This window comes from Mustelus asterias, chromosome 3, assembly GCF_964213995.1.
Source record: "Mustelus asterias chromosome 3, sMusAst1.hap1.1, whole genome shotgun sequence".
Lineage (NCBI taxonomy): Eukaryota > Metazoa > Chordata > Chondrichthyes > Carcharhiniformes > Triakidae > Mustelus > Mustelus asterias.
Window position 1 is genome coordinate 26,073,194 of NC_135803.1, and position 16,374 is coordinate 26,089,567.

General features: G+C 42.6%; 1 protein-coding gene across 1 annotated transcript in view; it reads left to right on the top strand.

The window, feature by feature from the left end:
- The window catches only part of LOC144488416 (disks large homolog 1-like), a 179,057-nt gene that overhangs the window by 121,577 nt on the left and 41,106 nt on the right, over positions 1-16,374 (top strand). The window contains exon 4 of the mRNA XM_078206489.1: positions 14,547-14,711. Coding sequence (XP_078062615.1) covers positions 14,547-14,711 — 165 coding nt within the window. The remainder of the gene's footprint in view (positions 1-14,546; positions 14,712-16,374) is intronic.

The window sequence follows — 16,374 nt, forward strand, 5'->3', positions numbered from 1 at the left end:
GAGTGAGTTTGGTAGGTGTTCCAAAATTCAGTATATTGCAGTCTGAGTCTCAAAGATATCAGCAGTATCTAATGGGAAGAACTTGTGTTTGTAAAGTGCCATTCATGCCTGCAGGGACAAATTCACTTTGAAAAGAGTCCAGAATGAACTTCCTGAGAAAGTGGCGAAGGCGGGTTCAATCACGGTGTTCAAAAAGGAATTGGATTGCTATGTGAAGAGAGAGAATGTACAAAGTTATGGGGATAAGGCAGGGGAGTGGGACTAGGTAGAATGCGCTTTCAGAGCCAGTGCAGACTTGATGGGCTGAATAACCTCCTGCACTGTAAAGATTGTGAAAGTGTAGTCACTGAGGTCTTGTAGGCAATTGGGACACCGCAAAGTGCCGCAAGCAGTAGAGATGAATTATCAGTTAAATCTGTTTTAATGACATTGGTTGAGTAATGAATATTACCTCAGATACTGAGAGCGTTTCAAATCGTGCCAAGGGGATTTTTTATGTCAAACTTGATAGGAAGATGAGACCTGATCTGAAGGGCAATCTTCAATAATGCCAACCTTTTTTACTGCAATGAAATCATGTGCCCAAGTCCTGAAGTGGGGTTTGAATGCCCAACTGTCTGACTTGGGGATAAGTGTACTCACCGACATTGTTGTTGATTAATTGCAGCATCTGTGATCCACGTGCCAGTTAAAGTCTAGGGACAATCCTTTGATGCTATTTTAAGAATAGGGAGACACTTTGGCTCTTCCCATGTAGAACCATAGAATTGTAACAGTACCAAAGGAGGCCGTTTGGCCCATCAAATCTGCATCTACCCTGACCCCACCCTAAAACCCTACACATTTTCCCCACTAATTCCCCTAACCTACACATCTTGGGACATAAAAAGGCAATTTAGCATGGCCAATCCACCTAATCCAAATCTTTGTGCTGTGGGAGGAAACTGGAGCAACTGGAGGAAACCAACACAGACGGGGAGAACATGCAAACTCCATGCAGTCATCCAAGGCTGAAATTGATCCCAGGTCCCTGGTGCTGAGAAGCAGCAGTGCTAACCACTGTGCCACCATGACACCTTCGATGTTTCTTCAATGACTACAAAGTTCCATTGCAAGTTGAGGTTGCGCTGTTTAAAAAGTGTCCAAAGAGCCTTTCCTCATGGTTTAGAACTTGGCGTGCAATGGAACTGCCTTTTCTGGCATCTGCCTGAAATGCAGAAACAAGTTGTTAGGCAAACTTGTAATGTGCAGGGAAAATTAAGGGAAGTACTTCCTGATCTATCAATCTGAGAACCTTGGCAAGGGAGTCTGCCATCTTGTGGATGTATCTTTGTCAAAGCCCCTTGCGCGAAAAATGAGCATTGGACCTGAATGCCTGGCACATTAGGTGGCTGGCATGTCAGCAACTGCCTCACATAGATCCTGTATCACGCAGAAGACAGATGCAAGATATACAGTTGACAAGGGTTCAGATCTTGGGTGTTAATTGGAATATGGAGTAAATAATTTGATGTCCAGGTTAAGCGGCCACCATATTTGTGTCGCAGGGCGGAAATCTGTGGTGAATTGTGCTCCAGTATTTTTTTGGCGAGTTGTGCTGCATGAGATATTTCAAGGTGCTTCTGATGGTTGAATAGCCAGCCTAGCGTGCTCTCTATTGGAACATGGATTTAATCTGAGGCAAGTGAATTTCTATAACTCTGCTCCAGGTGCCCATGCAAACCATTGATCCACTTTGTTCAAGGTTCCTGGATGACTAAACTCCAGCCGTGCTCCTGCATAGACTTTGAAATGGTTCAGCCTTGGCTTCTCCAGCATGTCCCGAAATTCTCAAGGTGTTAAATGAGGTCTACTTCAAATAGAAAGGATGCTCTAAAATGAAAAGATGTATTCCACATCAGACAGACAGCCAGACAAGCTCACCTTATGTGGTGTTCCCAGCTTAATTTGGAACGGTTAAAACAAGGTATCCGACTTTCGGGTGCTTTGGCAAGAAATGGAGAATGTTCATTACGTTGCTTTTTCCAGTCTACAAATGGATTTTTATTTAAGGGAGAAGCAGAAGTGACGATGTTACCAATTTTTAACTTTCTCCTCACTCCCCTCCTCAGTCAGTTTTGTATCTCATTTTAATATGTTCACCTGTAATTAATTGAAAGATTTTGCCTTCCAAAAATGAAAGTATCAATTGTTGCATTACAAAGTTTCTTCAGTGTTTGCCTCTTTGGAGCAGGCTGTCACTGGAGCTTGAGTGAAGCTTGCAATTACTGCACCATTAAGGCCTAGGAAATATCCAATATAAGTATATCCAAGGTAACTTTCTATAATTCGGATATATTTTCCTATACATATCCCATAGTGTTAATCTGCTAGGGAAGGAATAACAAAAGGACACAAGTCATCCATCATTTTGAAGAAAATTAGTTTTTAATGGCTGCTCATGTCCAGTAATGGATAAGTGAGCATGTAGATTTGTATCTGTACTGCTGCTTGTATTAGTGTTGAATTGTTGGTTACCATGAGGATGTCTGTTATGGCAAACAAGACTGAAGATGTAAAATTGCTAGTTTCCTGATGAATGGTTACTCTCCCCACAATGTCAGGGTTTGGTTAATTTTAGATCCTGATTGCTGGTTGGGAATGTTGCAAAATTTAGTATTTTTAGTTGAAATGGTCTTGTGTGTTTTGCCCCATCATTTGCCATGTACTTCCACATTCTATTGGGACAGCACAGTGCACAGTGGTTAGCACTGCTGCCTCACTGCACCAGGGATCCGGGTTCAATTCCCAGCTTGGGTCACTGTCTGTATGGAGTTTACATGTTCTCCCCGTGTCTGAGTGGATTTCCTCCGGGCGCTCCAGTCTCCTGCCACGTTCTGCACGGTTGGGTGCATTGACCCGAACAGGCGCCGGACTGTGGCAAGTAGGGGAATTTCACAATAACTTCATTGTAGTGTTAATGTAAGTCTTGTGACTAATAAATAAACTTTACTTTATTCAACTGTAAAATATCATCAATTCATTATGCAGGGTGATAAGTAGATAGGAGTGTTTTTAAAAGGCATTATTACAGAGAATTTGGAGAGGATCCTGAACCGAGACACCAAACCGTGTAGTTTTATCCCTCCCCAAACCATACCCTGAAATGCCCTACAGCCTGTGATGATGCAGTTGAGTGCGCAGCCTTGATGTTTGTCCGGAAGATGAAAATTACGAAGACACTTTGATATGGAGAAAGTAAAGTTTTAAAGAAGATTTTTTTCAGGTCTGAGTTGAGGAAGTGACTGATGGTGAATGGGGACTCTACAGTGGATATGGTGTACGGGGACTTCCAGAAAGCCTTTGACCGGGCACCACACTGGAGACTGCTTAAAAAAAGGAAAGAATGAACTTGTGTTTGTATTGTGCTTTTTGCAATATCAGGGCATCCCAAATTGCATGACAGTCAATGGGGTTCTTAAGTGTAGCCATTGTTCCGATGTAAGAATTGCAGCAACCAACATTATGCACGGCAAGCTCCCACAACACCAATGTGATAATGATCAGAAAATTTGTTGCGTTTCTGGTGAAAATTGAGATTATGACCGAGGATAACTCTACTCAGCAATAATGTCATGGGATATTGTTTGTCAAGCTGAGAGCAGATGGAGCCTTGGTTTAGCATCTCGTGCAGGACTGCACCTCTGGTGCAGCACGCTCTCTCTGTACGGGATTTCTACTAGATCTAGGATTCCCTCCTGGATTTTTGTGCCGAAATTGGACTTGAATCCATAACTTCTGACTGAGGTGGAACTGCTGCCAACTTAACCATTCCTTGCAGACAGTTGTGAGAATTAAGTGGCGTGGAGTTAGCAGAAGAATAGCAAATTAGGTGAAAAGCTGGTTAGAAGTGGAAGAGCACAGTCCCGGTTAAAGACTGTTTCTCAGCATGGAAGGAACTGGTAGCATGACCCAAATGGGGTTTGATCTGGCACAGTTTCTATTCATGATGTATATCAATGATTTGGATGTGAAGAATGGAGTTCACATTTACAATTTACCTTGAAATAAGAGGCCTAATAAATAATTGAGGGCTAACAAAAGCAGTATGGGAAATTGAGTGGGTGAAAGGGTAAAGCCTGACAAATGGAATTTAATGTACTGAAATGGACCTACATTTGTCTTGCTAATCTTTTACTTTTTATATATCTATTGAAGCTTGTATATTCTGCCTCTTGTTTCTTGCCATACATTATTGTTATTTGGCAGCCTATAAACAACTCCCACCAATGTTTGATGTCCCTTGCTGTTTCTTAGCAGTTTGCAAACTGATTCTATCTTTTGATCTGATCCAAGGTCCTTTCTCACTAATGTACTGATCTCCTCCTTTATTAACAACGCTCCTTTTCGCCTGTCCTTCCTAAATGTCGAATACCCTTGCATGTTCAGTCCCCAGCCCTGGTCACCCTGCAGCCACATCACTGAAATGGCAAGTAGATATTCCCAGTTTACTTCTATTTGTGTTGTCAATCCACATACCTTGCTGCGAATGCTGTGTTCAGAAAGCAAGCCTTTAATGTTTTGCCTTTCTAACATTTTTTGAGTGTTTGACCCCATTTTTATAAAGTTTATAAGTTTATTTATTTATTAGTCACAAGTAGGCTTACATTGACACTGCAATGAAGTTACTGTGAAAATTCCCTAGTCGCCGCACTCTGACGCCTGTTCAGGCATATGGAGGGAGAATTTAGCATTGCCAATGCACCTAACCAGCACGTCTTTCGGACTGTGGAAGGAAACCGGAACACCCGGAGGAAACCCACACAGACACAAGGAGAACGTGCAGACTCCACACAGACAGTGACCCAAGCCAGGCATCGAACCCGGGTCCCTAGTGCTGTGAGGCAGCAGGGCTAACCGCTGTGCCACCCCTTTGCCTTTGTTTCCTCTGCCTTCCAGTTTCGTTAACGACTTTTCTTCCATTACCATCTTTGTTTCTCTCCTATCTAAATTTCCCCTCTGGTTCCCATCCCCTGATGTGGAGATGCCGGCGTTGGACTGGGGTAAACACAGTAAGAAGTTTAACAACACCAGGTTAAAGTCCAACAGGTTTATTTGGTAGCAAAAGCCACACAAGCTTTCGGAGCTGCAAGCCCCTTCTTCAGGTGAGTGGGAATTCTGTTCACAAACAGAGCATATAAAGACACAACCTCAATTTACATGAATAATGGTTGGAATGCGAATACTTACAACTAATCAAGTCTTTAAGAAACAAAACAATGTGAGTGGAGAGAGCATCAAGACAGGCTAAAAAGATGTGTATTGTCTCCAGACAAGACAGCCAGTGAAACTCTGCAGGTCTAGGCAACTGTGGGGGTTACAAATAGTGTGACATGAACCCAATATCCCGGTTGAGGCCGTCCTCGTGTGTGCGGAACTTGGCTATCAGTTTCTGCTCAGCGACTCTGCACCGTCGTGTGTCGCGAAGGCCGCCTTGGAGAACGCTTACCCGAATATCAGAGGCCGAATGCCCGTGACCGCTGAAGTGCTCCCCAACAGGAAGAGAACAGTCTTGCCTGGTGATTGTCGAGCGGTGTTCATTCATCCGTTGTCGCAGCGTCTGCATAGTTTCCCCAATGTACCATGCCTCGGGACATCCTTTCTTGCAGCGTATCAGGTAGACAACGTTGGCCGAGTTGCAAGAGTATGTACCGTGTACCGTGTACCTGGTGGATTGTGTTGGACTTTAACCTGGTGTTGTGAGACGACTTATTGGTGGTGTTGATACCGATGTGGACCACAACCACTGGCTGTCCACCCTCCCCCATAAGAATGTCTGGCAGGTGCTCAATGACTCCCTTGACCCTTGCACTAGGGAGACAACATACCATCCTGGAGTCATGTCTCCAGCTACAGAAACGCCTCTCTGTTCCTCAACTATAGAATCTCTTACCACTGTTGCTCTTTCACTCTTCTTCCTCCCCTCCAGTGCACCTGAGATATCTGCAGTGCTATGGACTTGGCTCTGGCTGCACTGCTCTGAGGAACAGTCGCCCTCAGGTGGGCAGCACCATGGCACAGTGGTTAGCACTGCTGCCTCAATGCCAAGGATCTGGGTTTGATTCCTAGCTTGGGTCACTATGCGCACTGTCTGCATGTTCTCTCCGCGTCTGTGTGTGTTTCCTCTGGTGCTCCTGTTTCCTCCCACAGTCCGACACATGCTGGTTAGGTGCATTGGCCATGCTAAATTCTCCCTCAGTGTACCTGAACAGGTGTTAGAGTGTGGCGACGAGGGGGATTTTCACAGTAACTTCATTGCCTACTTGTGACATTATTTTAAACTAAAACCAAAACCAAAAACCAGTTAGTGAGTGAATTGTACTCTGGGACTCTGGCAATACCTGCCTGGTCCCCCTTGTTTCTGGCATTCACCCACTGACTTTCTGTCTGCACTCTCCTAACATTCAATGTGACCATCTCCCTAAACGAGTGATCTATGTTTTCGTGACCTCCAAGGGTGAGTTACAGTGACCATTGCTCAAGTTTCTGCAGCTGGTGAGGTTTCCTATGTCCATGGTTCTGCTCTTGGCGGTCACGTAATCAGTTAATAGAATAGCTGTGTGAATGAATGATGTAGAGTATGATGTGTCAATGACATCAGTCGTCATATGCTGGAGACTACAGCAGACCAAACAGGTCGCACCCGGGAGATGTACCTACTCAGCCCACCTTGTAAATTTTGTACATGGTGTAAATAAGATAGTTTGCAGTAACTACCTGATTCAGGCTGTTGTCCCTCTAGGTAAGGTGCACCATATCACAAGCATAGGCAACCTGCAACCGTCGCTCTGCAGAACAAGGTCACATGGTACTGCAAGTTTCTCTCCAAACCGCACCCCATTCTGACATGGAAATATGTCACTCCTCCTTCACTGTTACTGGGTCAGAATCATGGAACTTCTGACCTAACAGCAGTGTGGGTGTGCTTACACCACATAGACTGCAACAATTCAAAGTAGTGGCTCACCACCACCTTTTTGAGAGCAGTTAGAACCACCCACCTCCCATGAATGAATAAATAAAGGTATTACAGTGTTGTCTCAGCGCCAGGGACCTGGGTTCAATTCCCTGCTTGGGTCACTGTCTGTGCGGAGTCTGCACATTCTCCCCGTGCCTGCGTGGGTTTCCTTCGGGTGCTCCGGTTTCCTCCCACACTGAAAGATGTGCTGGTTAGGTGCATTGACCATGTTAAATTCTCCCTCAGTGTACCCAAACAGACGCCGGAGTGTGGCGACTAGGGATTTTCACAGTAACTTAATTGCAGTGTTAATGTAAGTCTACTTAGTGACACTAATAAATAAACTTTAATACAGTAACTACTGTGTGGGAAATTGGGCATTTGGACTGGTAAATTAAACAATAATGGATGGAATTGGGAATCTCAACACTGATATTTGTATAACATATGAATCAGCACTTAATTGATAACATAGTAAAACAAAAAGCAGAATGCGTCAATGTTTTTCCATATTTACGTGCTGTAATTCCTTGGTTACTGCTTATTGGTTATCTGCAAAAGTGGTGTTCAGTAGAATCATAGAATCTACGGCATGGAGACAGGCCCTTCAGCCCAAACTAGTCCATGCCAACCAAAATGCCCATCTAAGCGAACCCCATTTGCCTGCATTTGACCCATATCCCTCTAAACCATTCCTAGACATGTATCTGTCCAAATGCCTTTTAAATGTTGTCAATGTCCCTGCCTCAACCACTTCCTCCGACAGCTCATTCCACATACATACCACCCTCTGTGTTTTTAAAAAAAACATTGCTCCACTTAAACTTATGCCCTCTAGTTCTCTCTTCCCCAACACTAGGAAAAAGGCTGAGTGCATTCACCCTTTCCACGCCTCATGATCTTATAGACCTCTAAGATTACCCCTCATTCTCTTAATCTCCAAAGAAAAATGTCCTAGCCTGTCCAACCTCTCCCTATAACTCAGTCCCTTAAGTCCTGGCAACATCCTTGTAAATCTCTTCTGCACTCTCTCCAGTTTAATAACATCCTTCCTATAAGCAAGGTGACTGAAACCGAACACAATACTCCATGTGCGGCCTCACCAACATTCTGTACAAATGTAACTTCCCAACTTCTATACTCAATATCCTGGCTGATGAAAGCCAGCATGCCAAAAGCCTCCTTCACTGCCCTATCTACCTGTGACTTCACCTTTAGAAAACTTGTGCAGCTGAACTCCAAGGTTCTTTTGTTCCATGATACTCCCCAAGGTTCTACCATTCACCGTGAAAGTCCTACCTTAGTTTGACTTTCCAAAATGCATCCCTTCACACTTAATCTGTATTGAACTCCATTTGCCATTTCTCGGCCCACTTCCCCAGCTGATCAAGATCCTACTGCAATTTTTGATAATCTTTACTGTCTACACAGAGAAGATGTTGGAGAAGCAAACATTGTATGGAGAGGAGAGCTTTCATTGTCAGCCTGACAAGTCAAAGTAATTGTCCAAGGCCAGCAGAACCAACCGATACCAACTGAAAATGTCCATGGTACGGGGCAATCAGCATCCAACTGAGGATAGAGAGCAGGCCCTGACCTATCTTTCAAACTAGTGCAAGTCAATGTTCTCGGCAAACAATCAGCTGAAGTCAAAAGTGCTGCTTGCACTTATGGGACAAAGCTGGAAGTTGCAACACGATGTGCTTGGCTGGTCAATGCACGCCATAATTCCAAACATTGGGGAAGAGGAAAGGCTGCAATCTTCCGCACAGTAATATATGTTCACAATATAAAAATAGGTATGACATGTTTATGGTTTTAGTATGGAAGATTTATTTTGATTTGGCATTTGGCCAGTAATTTCCCGCTTGGGAAGATGTAATAGCCAAAGATCACAACTTGGGAAAACCCAAAAATGTGACCTGTCATCTGATAACTTTGATCGCAATCCAGTGTGCGCTGCTCGGAATCCCTGAGAAAACAGGAATAAGTTCTTTTAAGATTAAAGCATAAACTACTTGCATCAGAGAAACTTTAGTATTGGCTTTACAGCAGTTTTAAAATGATATGTATGAAGAGTTAACCACCTTGGTTTGGAATATTTTCACTTTTGCTTCGTTATCTTGACTGCTACATCTCTTGTCCTTTGCTTTCTATAATGCTGCACATCTATCTTTATGGGTATCATTTGACATTCTCACCTTTCACCAAGAACTTAGTCAATGAGTGTCTGATAATCTTTGTACCCAGCCTGTGTAATAACATAAAAATTATTAATCAGTGGAATAGAACAAAGAAAAGTACAACACAGGATCAGGCCCTTTGGCTTTCCAAGCCCGTGCTGATCATGATGCCCTAACTAAACTAAAAAACCTTTTGCCCTTACTCCATCCATATCCCTCTATTCCCTTCCTATTCATGTACCCATCTAGATGCCTTTTAAATATTACTAATGTGCCTGCTTCCACCACCACCACCTCTGGCAGCACGTTCCAGGCACACACCACTGCATGAAAACTTTCCCCTGCACATCTGCCTTGTACTTTCCCCCTCTCACCTTGAACCTGTGCCCCCTTGTAATTGACACTTCCACCCTGGGAAAATGCCTCTGACTATCCACCCTGTCTATGCCCCTCATAATTTTGTAGACCTCTATCAGATCTCCCTTCTTTGCACTCTCTTGAACTTGAATCTTCTTTGCACTCTCGCCAAAGCTTCCACTTCCTTCTGGTAGTGTGGTGACCAGAACTGCACGTAATGCGGCCTAACCAAGGTTTTATATAGTTGCAACATGATTTCCCAACTCTTGTACTCAGTGCCCTGGCTGATGAAGGCGAGCATGTCGTATGCCTTCTTAATAACCTTGGCCACCTGTGTCACAAATGTCACACGTTGGGAAACACAGAAACATAGAAGCTAGGAGCAGGAGGAGGCCATGTGGCCCTTCGAGCCTGCATTATGATCATGGCTGATCGTCCAACTCAATAGCCTAATCCTGCTTTCTCCCCATAACCTTTGATCCCATTCACCCCAAGTGTTAGACCTAGCTGCCTCTTGACCAGAACCAGAAACTGAACTGGACTAGCCAAGTGAAGACTGTGGCTACAAGAGCAGGTCAGAGGCTAGGAATCCTATGATGATTAGCTCAACTCCTGACTCCGAGTCCAGCTACCATCTACAAGAATGAAGGAGTATTCTCCACGTGGATGAGTGAAACTCCAAAAACACTCGGGAAGCTTAATGCCATCCAAGATATCTGCCTGCTTGATTGGCACCCGGTCAACAAACTTTCACTCCCCCCACCACTATTGCACAGGGGCAGCAATGTGTACCATCTACAAGATGCACTTCAGGAACTTAGAAGGTGCTGTCTGCCGAGCCATGATCGCTACTGTCTAGAAGGACAAAGGAAGCGGGTATATAGGAACACCACCACCTGGAAGCTCCGCTCCAACTTGCTTGCCATCCTGACATAGAAATATATTGCCGTTCCTGATCAGAAATCTGGAACTCCTGTCCTAACACTGGGTGTACCACATGGACTGCAACAGCTCAAGAAGGCAGCTCACCACCATCTTCCCCGAGGGAAATTCGGGATGGGTAATAGATGCTAGTCTAACCCACAACACCCACATTCATGAATGAATAAAAAAGTTGTTCTCCACTTACAATTTAAAAGGTGAAATACCATCTATATCCATTTCCAAATTAAACCATGCAAAAATGTTTGAATTTTTATATCTGAGAGCTGATGTGGGATGAAGAGGCCAAGACGCATCAGGCTCCCCAAAATTGTTTTTGCAGTGTCAACCATTATGCTGTTACTAAATTGAGTTATTTCGTCGTCTTCATGATGTTGTGACAAGGAACTCCCAGCCATTTTCTGGATGTAATAACTGCACGATGGGTTAAACTAAACAAAACTCAAAGGATCTTCACTGGATTATAATTGCTTCAGCACATTGGTTTCGAAAGATGGTTCAAATAGCAAGGTCCTTTGGAATAAATTGTGATTTGATTGCTTTGTTTGTATTGTGCTGCAGAAGGTAAATCACTATTTTGGGAGATGTGGTGACATGAGTACAGTGTTGCATTTCCTGATATAGTGACCTCATTTTGTGTGAAGTTTTGTGTTTAACCCCAGGCATATGGCAGGAAGGAAGTGAGTATAATTGATGCCAAAGAGCAAAGAATTGCAGATTTGGGATGTGGCATTGTTCAACACTTTCTGGCCTTAATCATTTGTGAAATATGACTTTCTACGTGCTGTTTTTGTTTTCAAATGTAGTAGATTTTTGCTGCTGATCTCTTGTCCTGTTCTTCTTGTGCAGTGCCGTTGCATTAATTGAAATTGGAGAAAGTTAATAGAGTTGGAGGCATGCCAGTCTGTATACAGGTTAGCTTAAATCTACAGTAAGCAGACTTATGTAGGTGAGAAGTAAGCTGAGTTATTGCTGTGTCAAAGATCTGTTGTGAAAGCTCAAGGGAAATTTAGTTGGTGTATTCTTTTGCGGGGGGAGGGGTCTAATGAATAAAGGAAGTTCATCAAACAGTTGTATTACCATTAGGGTCACAAATGTCAAAGTAGACATGTTTATGCCTCTGAAGTGCCTTGATACTGCACTTTTAAAAAATATATAAAAATGCAAGTTGCATGGCTTACCAACTACTCTTTCGTGTGTCAAGTACTTAGAGTGCACTAGAAATAAAATGAGCAATATTTGCAACCATTTTTCAGCATTTAATATGAAGGGAAGCGCATTCAGGTTTGTTTTCTTGTATGTGCTGTTTTGCTCTTACATTATTGATTATTCTGCGATCAGTGTTATCACAAAGCTACGGAACTGAACCCTTCCAAGTGTCTTAGGTTTGTGTGTCTAAGGTGAGGGATGTTTGAAATAGTATCCACTCTTTGAACCCAGGGCCAATACATCTATGGCACAAATTAGTTTGACTTTAGAATGTTCTTTAGAATTAACTTGGAATTGCTCCAAGGTGTGCCTTCCCTATGCTTCAGTTCCCCACTTCTAGCTAACCTTGGCATTAGTGGTAATGTTTTATATATAATTGTGGAATGTTTTGCATTGTAAATAAACATCCATTCTCAGTCGGAGTGATGTTGTCTAGTTAATCTTCTATAACAGGCAGAGTTATAGAAGCAAAACTTTCATCTTATTGGTATATGCTGGATTTAAGCCCAGTGCCCTGTGTGAATCGTTGCTACTACAATGTCCTCTCATGTCCTTGCCCCATCCAGTTTCCTCCCGTAAATGTTTGTATATCTCCTTCAATTGGAAAAGTTCCCTTTTCCTTTGACTGATTAGATCCTTTCTAATAAAGGGTTATTTTTCTTGTATCATTGTCCTTGAGTTATCCTTAACCTCCCATGTCTCCTATTTACAGACTAAAAACTTTTAGGCATGACTTTTTTAAAAAAATGCTGACCTTGCAATTGATTTGCTGTGAAAGTAAGCAAAGGTTGGATTAGTACTACTGTGTCAGGGACCTGGGTTCAATTCCGGCCTCGGGTGACTGTGTGGAGTTTGCACATTCTCCCCTTGTCTGCATGGGTTTCCTCTGGGTGCACTGGTTTCCTCCCACAATCCAAAGATGTGCGGGTTAGGTGGATTGGCCATGCTAAATTGCCCCTTAGTTTCCCAAGACATTAGTTTGATTAGCCATGGTAAATGCATGGGGTTACGTGGAGAGCGGGTGATGGGTGAGAGATACTGTGAGTTAGTGAAGGCTTGGGCTGAATGGCTTCCTGCTGCACTGCAGGGATTCTGAGCGATTCCATGAGTGTTATAATACTTTCAAAATATTTTTAGTCCATGTGTCATTATTCACTCCTATTTTGAAATTCATACCGGACTTGTATGTACTTGCACATATATTGATCATTCTGTAGAGGAATTGCATTTACTGACTTCAGTAATGTTACCCTCATTTAAGTGCACTTTGTAAAACTATTTGGTATAAAATGGAAAACCTATTCCCCAAGACAGATAGTTTTTCTGTTCCTCTTGCTCCTGAGAGCACTCTATAGGCCAGAACAGTACCTGGTTGGGGTTGGTGGTTTGATTTTGATTTGATTTATTATTGTCGCATGTATTAGTATACGGTGAAAATTATTGTTTCTTGCGCACGAAAGAAGCAAAGCATACCGTACTTGGAGAGAGTGCAGAATGTAGTGTTACAGTCATAGCTATGGTGTAGAGAACGATCAACTTAATACGAGATAGATCCATTCAAAAATCTGGCAGCAGGGAAGAAGCTGTTCTTGAGACGGAGGAGTTGGTGGGAGCATGGTGTTGTAATCTGTAACTTGTCCACCTTCAAAAATGGCAACTTTGGCAGGAGTTACTGCATATACATCGATACATGAATGTGTTTGGTGAAATGGCAAGATATTATGTTCTGTACTTTCTTGGTTACTGAGTGATGAGTGTTAGGAATTAGAGGCTACGGTTATACCTGTTGTGAATATACTGGTTTGCATGTGTCGCCATTACCATACATTTTGATTAATCAGCACCACCCAGAAGCAAATCTTCTCAAACTGTTAAGATTTTTGCTGTTCTATTGAAGAATGTAAAAAGTTGGCCATGTGGTTGCAATAGAGAATTTGTTAACTCTCAAGTCAGTGATCTGAATTTTTATGCTTTCAACTTAGAATAATTTCAAAAATTGGACTGGTTTTTATGGGCAAGCGCGCCCCCCCCCCACACCGGAAAGTTATGGGTTGGGCAGGAAGTCCTGAACCGAGAGCTGCCAGCCAATCAAATGGCTGACACATTTCTAATCCCAGCAGCACCACGAGGGGTGGTGGCCACTATTGGGACTACAGCCAATCTCAAAGAAGGCGTGCTGCGATGAAGCCCTGACTTTGAGATAAATCCATCATCTCACTGGCAGGCAGACCCTGGCGAGGAGGGAAAGGGGGTAGATGGGTGACCCTTGACCTACCACCATCTTGACCAGTGAAATGTGCCGGACTGGTTAGCGTGGGCCCCTCCTGCTGCAGGTAAAATCTCTTTGGTGGGAAGAGATGGCTCAGTTGACCTGACCCTTCATCCCCTCCCAGGCCAGCCCCCTCTGCCACTGGTAAAATAGTGCCTGGGGGATGGGTAGCCTCCAGGATCATGACCAACTTTATGGTTCCCATGGGAGCCTGTAAAATCCAGCCTTGGTGTTAAATTTACAAATTATTCCAGATTCCATGCGAACAACTGAGGATAATTAAAAGATTAAAATAACATCACTCTGCAAATTAGGTACTTTAATGTGATCAGAAATTTCATTAACCTCACATTTACTAGCAAACTGGCACTTGTTCTTTTCATAAAGTTGCGCTGAATGTTGAGTTGAACAGAATTTGATTGCGTTAATGAAAATTCTTTGAACATGGGAATGATTTACAAATTGGGAAGCTGCTTTCATGACGTTGTTTGGAAATTTGTGTTTAGTTTTACAGTTGATATGGTTGCATTTATTTGAAATTCTTTCATTGTGTTTGTTAATGTCCCACTTTTCTTCACTTTCCTTGCAGAAGTATCGTTACCAAGATGACGATGCATCTCCACAAGAACACGGCTCTCCGCAGATTAGCAATGAGGTGAAAGGCCCAGAGCTTGTCCATGTGTCAGAGAAGAACCTGTCTCAGATTGAGAATATACATGGTTTTGTATCTCAGTCACATATCTCCCCGATGAAGGTAAGAGGCTCGGAGTTCTTTAAACCAGCAATTTGGCAATTGTTGACATTTAACTGACATTTAACTAATCAGACTAACACTTTTTGACTTTCCTGCTGTAAAAGATGTATTTGATGTAGAATGATATATTTTTAATGAGCCACTGAAGTATATTTATCTTAAGTACAGGCGATTATGGTGTTCGGTCACCATCTCCCCTAATACTGTGAACTTCTCAAACTCAAGTTTTTAAAAACTGATGCATGTTGTAACATTGAAAATATTGGCATTTAGCAGACTCGGAGGGTTCTGCAGTGCTCCTCTTGCTATGGTGGCAAAGTGGTTTTTGCAGAATTTTTCAGAGCAGGTCGTTCTGCTTGAGGCAAGATGACAGGTAGCATCTTTGCAGCAGATGCAAAAGTGGGGCATTGTCCTCAATCTGTGTACTAAACCACATTTCAAACTAGGGTGAGAGTCACTTGTTTGCTATTGCAAAGGCAACTTTTTTCCTTTTGGATCAGTATTGCACAAAATTTAAAAAAAAACCTTGATCTGAGCACGACTACATTGTGGCAGGAATTTAGTTGGATCTTGATATTTTGCCATGTTGGTTGCAGTCATCAAGAGGAATTAAGTAATTTCTTTTGATTATATCAGGTCTAAGATCAAGGTGTAATGCCCCTTCTTATCTTGGATATAGTATGTCTCTTTTGTGGGGATTGTGAATTGGATTCTGTTTGAACCAATTTGAATTGGTTTTTGGAGCAAGCAAGGAGATGGATTAGGGGCTTGCCCCATCCACTCTGCACATTGGCTTATATCCAGTCGTGTGGTTAAAAATGGGATCTCTGTCGAGAGCTGTGAAAATAAGTAGCTTTAAAAGTTTTATTTAAGGCAGAGTTGGAAGAATTCCATTGAAACTCGGTTTACAATCTGGTGCCTCTATATATTACAAGTTGATCAAAAGGTGAAGCACTGACCAGTTTATAAACCTCTGGTTATGAAGCTGTAACTTAGAGTTTGCTGGTTTACAAATCAACTCAAAACCAAGTTAGAACCCTCAATCGAATCGAGCTACAGTCGCGTTCCTCTGCTTGTCCCTTCAAAGCAGTGGCATAGTTACTTTATGAATCTACTTTTCTAGCATCTGTTTGGCAGCCCCTTGAGTCTTTAGATGTTAATATTACATAGGATGTCTGCTCAAAGCATCACAAACTCCCAAGATGTTATCTTTCAACATTTTAGTAGTTTATTTGGTGAAGCTTTTAGTCGTTTCTGTCTTGGAGACTAAGGACTTGAAAACTAGTCAGGTGTGCTATCCACGATGTATATTTTATTTTCCCTCTTACCCCAATGTTCCTGTAAATATGCATTATTTTGTGTGCTAATAAATTGTTACCTCGCTGTCCTTTCCAATTTTGGTTTCCAACTGGTTAAGTTCTGCCTGAGAGCTACAGTCCACCTGTTTCTCACCTCCAGACCTGAAGTATCCGATATGACTATTGGACGTTTAGTTCATAATTTACAAATAAGGGCCTGATATTCAGGTTTATCATTGTTGCACCTTCTCCAGAGTATGGTTACAGATGCAGATATTGATATTGGTTCACCTGTAACAATGCAGGTCAATTTTTTTAGGTTTTGTCCATTTACAATAAATGTAATCGCTGCACAAGCAGTAGTT